Source organism: Haemaphysalis longicornis, unplaced genomic scaffold, assembly GCF_048455015.1.
Source record: "Haemaphysalis longicornis isolate Haplotype H1 unplaced genomic scaffold, Haemaphysalis longicornis Haplotype H1 scaffold_3, whole genome shotgun sequence".
Taxonomy (NCBI): Eukaryota; Metazoa; Arthropoda; class Arachnida; order Ixodida; family Ixodidae; genus Haemaphysalis; species Haemaphysalis longicornis.
Window position 1 is genome coordinate 45,764,017 of NW_027526335.1, and position 10,245 is coordinate 45,774,261.

General features: G+C 47.6%; 2 protein-coding genes across 2 annotated transcripts in view; one reads left to right on the forward strand and one right to left on the reverse strand.

Moving 5' to 3' along the window:
- The window catches only part of Pfas (phosphoribosylformylglycinamidine synthase), a 36,643-nt gene extending 35,593 nt beyond the window's left edge, over positions 1-1,050 (forward strand). The window contains exon 23 of the mRNA XM_077703056.1: positions 44-1,050. Coding sequence (XP_077559182.1) covers positions 44-363 — 320 coding nt within the window. The 3' untranslated portion in view covers positions 364-1,050. The remainder of the gene's footprint in view (positions 1-43) is intronic.
- Positions 1,051-7,307: 6,257 nt separating this feature from the next.
- Positions 7,308-10,165, reverse strand: Egh (beta-1,4-mannosyltransferase egh). Its single transcript, XM_077703066.1, has 2 exons — positions 10,015-10,165; positions 7,308-9,456 (listed from the first exon to the last, which is right to left on the reverse strand). Exon 2 carries the CDS (start codon positions 9,419-9,421, stop codon positions 8,042-8,044), a length of 1,380 nt encoding a protein of 459 aa, XP_077559192.1. The 5' UTR covers positions 9,422-9,456; positions 10,015-10,165; the 3' UTR covers positions 7,308-8,041.
- Positions 10,166-10,245: the final 80 nt, after the last annotated feature.

A 10,245-nucleotide genomic window follows, 5' to 3' on the forward strand; every position in this document is an offset into this window, starting at 1 on the left:
CACGCCCTTCTCACGTCCGCCCTCACCACCGCTTGATGCGCAGGCCGCTTTGAGTTCCGGCACGACTCCCTGCTGGAGCAGCTCGAGGCCCGGCAGCTGGTGGGCATGCGGTACGTGGACGACGGGGGCCGGCCGACCGAGGAGTACCCACTCAACCCCAACGGCAGCCCCCGCGGGGTGGCCGCCCTGTGCTCCCAGGACGGCCGACACCTGGCCGTCATGCCCCACCCCGAACGCTGCTCCCTGCCCTGGCAGTGGGCCTACGTGCCCCAGCAGTGGCGCCACAAGGGCGGCTTCCCTGCCTCGCCCTGGGCCAAGCTCTTCGCCAACGCCTACCAGTGGTGCACTGCCAAGGCCCACTAGGAATCTTCCACCCAAGAAGAAAAACACCACCAGTGCTGCTGCTGCAAGCGCGATGCCTCAAACAGCACTCTAGAAACTGCCTGCAGAATCAGTGCAGGCTGGATTTTTCTTTTCTTTTAATTAACAACTGGCCGCTTTCTTTGATTTGACCACTGAACCTACTTAATAATCAGAAACAATAATCTCTTTTACCCATTTTTTGTTTTCGTAGCCCTACTGATGGAGTCCTCCTTTTTTGTTTCTTCTGTTAGTAGATGAAAGAACGTCCTTTGTATAGCAGCTACATGAACAATAAGGATGACCACTGGACATTTGTGTAATGTTTTAACTTGTGTGCCTCTTGTCATTTCTGTCTATTTTCCACTTGATTCTAAAAACCTCAACTTCTACCCAAATTAATTGTGTTCTCAAATTTTGACTTGTGGTCTCATCTGGCCTTTATTATAATGTATATTTTTGTACACACATACAGAGCTCTGCTGTGCTTTGTATGTGTGTGTGTGTGCGTGCGATTGTGACTGTGAATGGCTTTACCAAACAAACTGCTCCTCTTCCTGTGTATTTGCATTTATATTTTCTCCTGCCATAGGAGGACACAGCTGGATATAATGGCATGCTCTCCAAAAGCCTAATATGCAAATGCATTTGTTCATAGCAGGCGGCAATAAACCTCACATCTGAAAAGCAGACTCGTCTTGATAAGTGGAAACCATGTCTGGCTGCCACAGCGATACACTTTCATGTCAGTGTACTTATGTCGACACTGGTCTCAGCAAATTCAGAATTTGATTCCAATGCAAATCAGTTTTTCAGCACGTGCCTGTTGTGATATCTTTTCATTCTCATCGCAAGGCTCAAGAATTTCTCTGTATGAATGAACTCTGCTGGATACCAGGCGTGTGTTTCGTGAAGGCCGCTCTGCATGGCATCCCTTGCAAACATTAGAAGGTTGCTGCGATCCCACTACCAGAATGCCAGAAGTTTCATCTCAGACTCATGTGACTCAATTAGTAAAAAGTCATCATAATAGATTGGTCACGGGAAGTTATGACTGAGAAATTGCTGCATTCTTTAGTAACCATTAAAAACGAAGGTTGCATGTCGTGGTTCACATAAGATGGCTGGTGCCTCCTAAGCTCGCTGTATACAACTCAACATTCACATGCGACACCTGGTATTCTGAAATACTACTGGTTTGAAACTGCAAGCAAATAAAGGATCAACCTGCAAACAAGTGTCAGAGTAGTGCAATAGTCAAACCACCTTATAACAATGTTGGGTACAATATATATTGGGTATAACAATAAAAAGTCGCAGCACCACCAAGGTTGATGCATGTTATGTGTTGAAATAATTCGCTTATTACAACAGTCATTTACCTCATTAACAATCATCTTGGAGATAACAATTGAGCCTGACAGTATCCATCAACTCCAGTCTTCGGAAACTTTTTATTAATGGCTCTTAAAATAGTTTCTTTTCATTTTTAAGTAAACTCCGTGAAACTTGCCAGTCTTGCTTCTTTCTTTCCACTGATATCAAATATTCCATTATTTTTAGAGTCAGTCCATTGTTCTCAAGATAATCAGAGATAATTAGGTAGTCATTTTTGGAGGAACAGTAGACAATAGTGTTAGTCATAAAACTGTAATAAGGCATCTGTTTTTTTGATGCGCCGCTTGGAACTAATTTTACAGCTCATTACACTTTGGTGTTTAAAATGGGAATTAGAAATGGTTTCTTGCCACTGGTGCCAACAAAGTTTAATGAGCTGTAAAATTAGTTCCAAGCGGTGCATCAAAAAACCGATTCTGTTACTGCATTCACGAGGGTTCACAGTACTGGAAAATGTAAAGATTAAAGTTTTATGACTAACACTGTCTTGTCTATTGTTCTTCCAAAAATGACTAATTATCTCAAATTATCTTGGGAATTAATGGACTGACTTAAAAAATATTGGCATGTGAAATCAGTTGGGAAAAAAAAGCAGCAAGGCTGGCAAGTTTCATGGAGTTTACTTACGACGATGCATCCGCATACAACTCGTGGATAAATGAGCCCCAACATCGTTCCCTCCTAGATGTCATACGCGAAGCGAATATTTTCATGTTCATTCAATCACCTTTCGTCAACATCAACTCAAACCCCCTAATCTATGCCCTCTGGCAAAATAAAAGCTATTAAAAAAAAGAAACAAAGAGCAGTGTTGCCCCTTAAAGATCATGGGTGCATTGCATGTGTTACGAAGCACACTTTTAATCGTAAAAGTTGCGTCACACATTCTTTGCGCGGCTGTTTCTATCTTTCCACCCAAAAAAGTTCACGACTGCTGCCTTCTCCAGAGCCATGCGAGCAGAGAAAGGGGACACCAAAGAGGGACTGCTGCCAGTTGACCCAGGAGATAAGATTGGCAGGGAGCGTATTTCTCGCCCCTTGTAGATAAAAGGAAAGCCTCAGCTCTGTGTCATTACAGTTGGGTGAATTGGATCCACCAGGTTCATGTTATTCACCGAAATATAAAAATGAAATGAAATTATTGCACCGGTAATGTGAAACCTAACAGTGATTAAAAAACAGGTTGAGGTGATGTGGCAGCTTCCTCCTATTTGGAAGGCATTGTCCCTCCTGTGTGTTGTGTTGAGTGAGCTGGCACACGCACTTCTCAGTCTGCTTGGTTGTACAGTTGAGTTTTTGTTAAATGCTAGATAAAAACCATCAAATACTTAAAAGGGGGGACATGGCTCTTAAAACTATTTCTTTTAATTTGTAAGTAAACTCTGTGAAACTTGTCAGTCTTGCTGCTTTTCCCCCACTGATTTCAAATATGGCAATATTGGCAAACATGGCAAACTTCAGTGTTTGAAATGGGCACTCATGAGTTCCTTTCCACTGGTACCAAGGTTTAATGAGCTGTAAAACTAGTTCCAAGCGATGCTTCAAAAACCTGATTCTCGTATTACACTCACCAGGGTTCATAGTGCTGGAAACTGTAAAGATTACAGTTTTATGACCAACACTGTTTTGTCTATTGTTCTTCCAAAAATGGTTAATTACCTTCGGAACTAATTTACCACCTAAAAAAATAATGCCACATTTGAAATCAGTGGGGGAAAAGCAGCAAGACTGACAAGTTTCACAGAGTTCATTTAAAAATTAAAAGTTTTTTTAAGAGCAGTGTCCCCCTTAAATGACTTTTTTCTGCTCAAACTAGTTATTACAATTATTGGTTGTAACCATGTATTTTGTTGTTAAGACTGAAGCAATTAATCTTTCAGTCTGGCGTCTTTACCTGCTTTTTCAGCTAACAATGCTCAGCAAAGTACCAAGCTTCTACACCAAAAAGCAGTGCTAATGCAACGAAATCATCGTACTACTTGACGTAACTTCAGAGCATTATTCTTGCATGCCGTATTTTAGTCTTGCAGCTTCAGAATGCAAGCGTGAAAACATGGAAGCGTGGATGAATCACAATTTTTTTTTTGTTTTGGCCGTTCGAGGACTTTGAAAGCAATGCGACATAATAAGTCACGTGATACGATTGCAACTGTAAAATGGCACGCAAAATTTCTATAGCATGCATGCCATCTGTAAACTTGCGAAATGCGGCGTGGAATTTGCGCACCTGCTGTTACGTGACAGCAATATTGTTGGTGGCTTAAAATATGCTGGGCAATTTCCGCTAACCTTGCAATGTGAAAAATGGAGACAGCTGGAACAGGCTAGCCAAGGGAGGTGCCGTGATGCAGTTGCTGGCCTGGCTTTCTACTCTGGTGAAACATTTTGCCACCCATTTAACTACGGCTGCTATGGGACCACTCCTGATTCGTAGCACTTTTTGAAGATATATAACGGGAAACATAAAGCTGATTGCTAGGAAAAGCGATTAGCGATTTCTTGAAGACTGCTTTGCAGTCACTAAAGGAAACCTCGAAGTACCTGCATTTTGACTAAGTGCCTGCTGACCAACATAACGCCTTGTTTGCGCATGTGCACTCTTCTTGGTCGACAGCACATCTGCATGTTTCCCTTTATGATTGCTTGTGACCCTCTTGCGGAACTCTGTTGCCACCAGACGTGAGTGGCTGTAGTGAAGCATCCCACTGAAACCAAAGTCTACTGTAGATGTCCAAATGGGTTTACCATGATGCCCATCTCAAACACTTTGTTGTTACAAACTTGCCGCTATGAAGCCTGTTGCCACCACTGCAAGCGAACTACCTCTTTGAGGGGATGAAACTTGAGGTCAGAATGAGGATAAGACTTCTTCTACGGCCACAATGTCGTCTCAATTTTCCTGGTCCCCAGTTTATTCAATGGCCCCTTGAGCAAAAAAATCTGGCGTGGGCATCTGTGTTCATAACAGTGAAATGGCTTCTAGACCACGTAGCTTTGAAGCATTCCATAACCCGAGGTGACACGGGATTTCAAAGCTGAGATAACTATGCAAAAAGCTTCCTTTGTATATGGAGATATTTCCCAGGAAGTTTTAACTGTAACCGTTCAGATAACTTACTTAAAATCAGTTTTAATCTTTGCACGCACGAGAAAGCCGACTTGATGCCCTTTTGACATCAGCATTAGCACAACGCATTGAGCACCGCACCCCAAACTGCAGACGTCAGGGCTCCTGTGATTAACATAAATGCTGGCTGCCATTGGTGCGCGCTGCCTTTTCCTTGTGCATTATGTCACAGTTTTTGGAACTGACGTCATGGTGCCCGGGGGCGTGCAACCATGGATGGTCTGGACGCATTCATGCATTCGCCCAGACCGGCTGTGGCGAGACGAGAATAGCAACATCAAGAGCACCTTCCTGTCACAGAGGGCACCTCAGTGTTCGTTTCATTGAAAACGAAACTGACGCAATTAGCAAAGCTGTAAATAATTATTTACACTGCAATTGACCATCTGATTCCTGGGCTGGTAGGCACCCATAGCAGCGAAAAAGCGCACTACGAAAATTTTGTGTCAGCACTTTTGTAAAATCTGCAGTAGTGAACGGTGGCTGTCCACGCCAGTACACCACAAACAAAGCAAGGGGGCAGAAGGATGCAGCCAAGCGAGCGAAGAGACAGGCAGCGAAATCCACCATTTTCGTCTACTCTCCCAACACATGGACGGTGAAATAACCAGTGGCTCAACATGTGGGAGACGGACTGAAGCCATTCGAAAGCGCAAGGTGGAAGTGGATTGCAAAGCAAATAGCCTCAAGCAGCAAGAGGACTTTGACAATGTTGGGGTAAAAGCAAAGCATGTCAGATGTTCAATTGGACATGAATGCTTTTTGCATTCAGAACCCTTAAAAAGTGCTTGTTTGTCCTTGAAGCATGTTGCGCTAGAGCCTCAAAATCCTACAGATGCTACGGCACCAAGTTGAACGAGTCTTCCTCCCGCTCCAAGTGCACTTTGTAGAGCTGAGCCCACTTGCACATCTGGGCCAATGCACATGAGCATGCTGCTGTGAGCTGACAAAGGCACCTCCATAACGGGGCAATGCAGAAAAGGGAAGTCCCCTTTGAACGTGTAGTGCAAATGACTGAGCACCATCCACCTCAAGGCGGTTGGGTAAATGAGTAACTTGTTCTAACTAGCTGGAGGCAGTGATGGTTGGGAACCCGTCCGGTCCTAGTCTTCACTGGCTGCCCATGCCCTCTTCGCCAGGTTACGCTGGGCTGAGTGGTCTGTGCTGGCACGCTGGCCTGCCCACTGCTCATGGGGTGGGCGAGGAATTGGGTTGAAAAAAAAATTTAATTTGCACTTCTCTGTTCGAACCCGAAGCCTATTGAATAAAGCTGCTCTACCACCTGGGTTAATCAATGATAGTAGTGTGTTTCCCGAGTTGCTTACAGAGGCTGACCAGGGGGGCTCAGCAAGTTATCAGAGATCAAAGTAAACAACAGCGATGGTAGAACAACCAAAGTGCTCAAACCAAAAGATTGAAGTGCTCAAACCAAAAGACAGGATGATGGAACGCCACTGCACGTGCCTGCCCATCTCAAACAAGGATATTTTGTTTTGCTATGTTTTTCTTTTTTTTTTGTGTGGATGGCTCGAGGCTGAGTTAGCTCTCACATACATTTGTCATAAAAAGCAAGCTGGAACTCAGACAATTCTGAACCTTTTGCTATATTTATGCTGTTTTCACCAACAGCTGTCGCCTATGAACAACGCGAGTTTTGAAATGGGATGGCAGGAGCACACCACAAGCCTTAGAAGAGCCTCAAAACAGTTTACCTATAATGGGTTTTCATTGGGTGCTTTTGCATTATCAGACTCTTAGCATTGGTTTTATGTCAATTACAAGCCCATGCAGTTTTTTTATACTTATACCCACACGTGTATAAATGCATTATGGGGCCATATGCCTCACATGGCAGCAATCATGCAAACCAACATTATTTACACAGGACACATGCACTGGAAACAGCCAATGCAACACTTGCCCTCGCAGCCATTTGAGTCTTCCTTGCATAAGAAAAGAGCAAATGGTACAGTTATATATGAAAGTGCAGCACTGGACAATAATCATAATGATTTAATACAAGATTAATAATGTGGCTCATCAAAAGATGTCACACTGCAGGTATGTGTTTTCAGTAAATTTTGGTCTTTTTATTTCCGTAAGTGGGATCCCCGAGAAAATGTTACATCACGTCCGCCATGTACTGCACAAGGAATCAAAAGAACTAGATATTCTAATTGTTCGAGAAAAAATGGTTTGGCAGTTAAATTGTACACGATTTTGCCATCTAAATTTAATCAATCAATCGCCAAACAGAAAACACTGTTCGAATTTTACAAATACTCTCACAAGAAGATGCGCAAAATATTCAGAGTAATCTATAATAGTAAGTGTACAGTGAAAAATTTCATAAAACGTCCTAAATGCTCCTCACAAACAACCACCTCAGGATGGCAGGGGGAGGAAAAAAAAAACGCCACACTGATCTGCTCCAGGCATTTATTTGCAAAACCTCAGAGAAGTTTTGATACATTTAAGACGCCCAGTCATCTAATGTAGCAACCAGGCTAGCAACCACACAATGACTAAAAAGAAACACGGCAACTCCGCCAAGTAACGTGTCTTGACTACACAAGCGGAACAGAAGCACTTGGCGCATTGGTAAAAAGGGGCCCGCCTCGGAGCAAGGGGCACCGTCACCGCGAGAATGCCCACAAATCGGCTGCAGGTATAGAAATCTCAATACGAGTCATGGTGTGTTCTAGGCTCCTATGACAATGCTGCAAAATGGTGCGCTCAGATTGATTCCTCCTAGACTGGTGCGGACTCTCTCCTTGTGCCACTCCAGGAGCATGGTGTTGGTGCATGCGATAGATACGCTTTGTTCCTGGCAAGCATGCTTCTTTGGGCTGGACACAAGGGCCTCCCTCGTCAAGAACTGTTCTCTTCATAATGTGCGCGTGGGCTGGCCAGCCAGCCCAGTGACTTTTCTTTGGCGCCTACCTTCAGTACAACTGCGGGTGCTGATGTGGCGTGGCTCGTTGCATTTACACACACAACCCTACATCACGTGACACTAAAAGCAGCGTAACAAATAACTTAGTGCACACAGGGCGAAACAATCATTCTTAGATTAGTATAAAAACAGAGGGGAAAAAGAAGGGGGGGGCGAGGCGCACGACAGCACGTGAACTGAACAAACACGATCTGGCCAGCTCATACATTGATGGGGCGCTGCAGCTGCTTAGAGACAACGTAGAAGCGGTGCTTCTTGCCGAAGCAGCCCCAGAGGACGGCCACGTTCTCGATGGCCACGTTGAAGGGGATGGTGGACAGGGCGCCGAGCAGGCAGAGGAAGAAGCGCACGGGCCCCAGCCGGTACAGGCTGAACGACTTGATGACGCCGAAGATGTACATGTACAGATTCATGGCCCCGACAAAGGCACAGAGGAAGTTGAGCAGTGCGGGGCAGGGGATGGGCCAGAAGCCAGCCAGCACCAGGTTGGACGTGCTCAGCGGGATGGTGGCCCACGAGTAGAGGGACAGCGCCAGGAACAGCTTGTGGCGCAGGGGGATGGCGCCGCTGTGCACGACCAGGAAGATGCCCTGCAGCCACCGCTTGCGCTGCTGCAGGAAGTCCCAGAAGGAGAACGGGCTCTTCTCCCACATCTCGCCCGGGATGAAGTCGAAGGTGTAGCCCTCGCGGTACGCCACCATGCTGAAGAAGCAGTCCTCAGCGATGGAGCCGTCCGGGCCGTGGTCGAAGGACACCTTGCGCTCGGCGCCCGCCCGGGTCACCACGTACGAGCCCTTCCAGCTGAACAGGGGCCGGTGGAAGGCCCAGAACTGGAAGCGCAGCTTGCCCATGTCGTCGGCCACCCGGAAGCTGTCTGCCAGCGTCGTGATCCAGTTGACCACCCGCTCGTTGGCGTACGTGATGAGGCCCTGGCCGAAGGCGTGCTTGCCGTCCAGGGCAAAGTTGAGGATGCCCCTCACAGAGTCCTCGGTCATCAGCGTCTCCTCGTCGAGGTGCACGATCCAGTCGTCGTCGCCCAGAATGCTCACGTCATCCTCAAGGCAGTACTGCAGAGCGCGCGCCTTGAACAGGGCGCCGCTCTTGGGTCGGTAGGTGGACGGAACGACCACCTCGCGGATGCGCGGGTGCTTGGGCAGGCCCAGGGGCTTGTCGGTGACGACTTCCACAATGAAGTTCTCCAAGCCCACCTCGGCACAGGTTTCAATGTTCCTCGCGACATTGGCGCGCACAAGGTCTGGATAGTCGCCGCGCGTCACCACGCGGATGCAGATGAAGGGCGCCAGCAGCGGCGAGCCCTTGAGGCGCACCTTGTCGGGGAAGGCGTTGTACAGCAGCAGGCCGAGGCAGTTGCAGATGCACTGGGGCAGCGCCAGCACAGTGAGCAGCCGCATCAGGTACAGCACGATTGTCAGGGGCCAGCCATACTGCGCCACGGGGTCCAGGTCGTCGTAGCTGAACTTCCACAGGTGTATGCCTCCCGTGAACACCTCGAAGACCAGGATGAGCCCCACGCAGAGGCAACAGTGCAGCAGGTGCTTGGCACGGCTGCTCAGCTGCATCCTGGCTGGTCGGGCGGCCGCCGGTAGGCTGCGACCTGCGACGGGGCGCGAGTTTTGCAACCCGAAACAAGGCCGGAAACGAAACGGCGTATCGAAAGGTAGGCCTCCGGAGGAGCAACCTTGATGACACCGTCACCCGCTCGCACCGACCCGTTTGCCCGGAAAGACTCAAGTGGCCATCCTCGCTTTGTTGACAACACTTCCCAGCTCTGAGGGGGCTCACTTCTGTGTAAGCAGCTTAGGGGCAAGGAGCACCGGCGCCCTAATCTCCTCGGAGCGATACTAGACGTGCAGCGCTCACAACATTGCGGACACACGCGAGTTTCCTGTACGCCAATAGCGGCCTACGGGGAAAGTATGACTCACCACGAAAGGTCCGGTCAACTTGCCACAACGGGCAAGTTGATCCGACACATTACGAGGCGGCAGTCTAATCAAGGCAAAGCGATTTGATTACGGCCCCCAAATAACGGCAAAGGGGAGTTAAATGGGCGTCACCCTTGAGTAACGTCAAAGTTACCGCTGACTAGAATTTAGTGAGGTTCACGACACAGGACATTGCGGACTGGCTGCCTATGCGTGTGCATACTTACAAAAGGTGGTTTCGGCAGCCAAATGCCGAGGCCAGCGCTGAGGGCTTGTTAGATGCACCACCGCTCAGCAGCCATGGCTGGCCGGCCCGCTAGGCTTCACGGGGCCCGAGGAGAGAGAGGGCAAGAAGAGAGCGTGAAGGAGGAAAAGGGAAAAGTAGCCAAAGAAAACTTGATACCCTGCTGATGATGTTGATCTAAAAATAAACAAAATCTCGCGGAAAAATTACACGC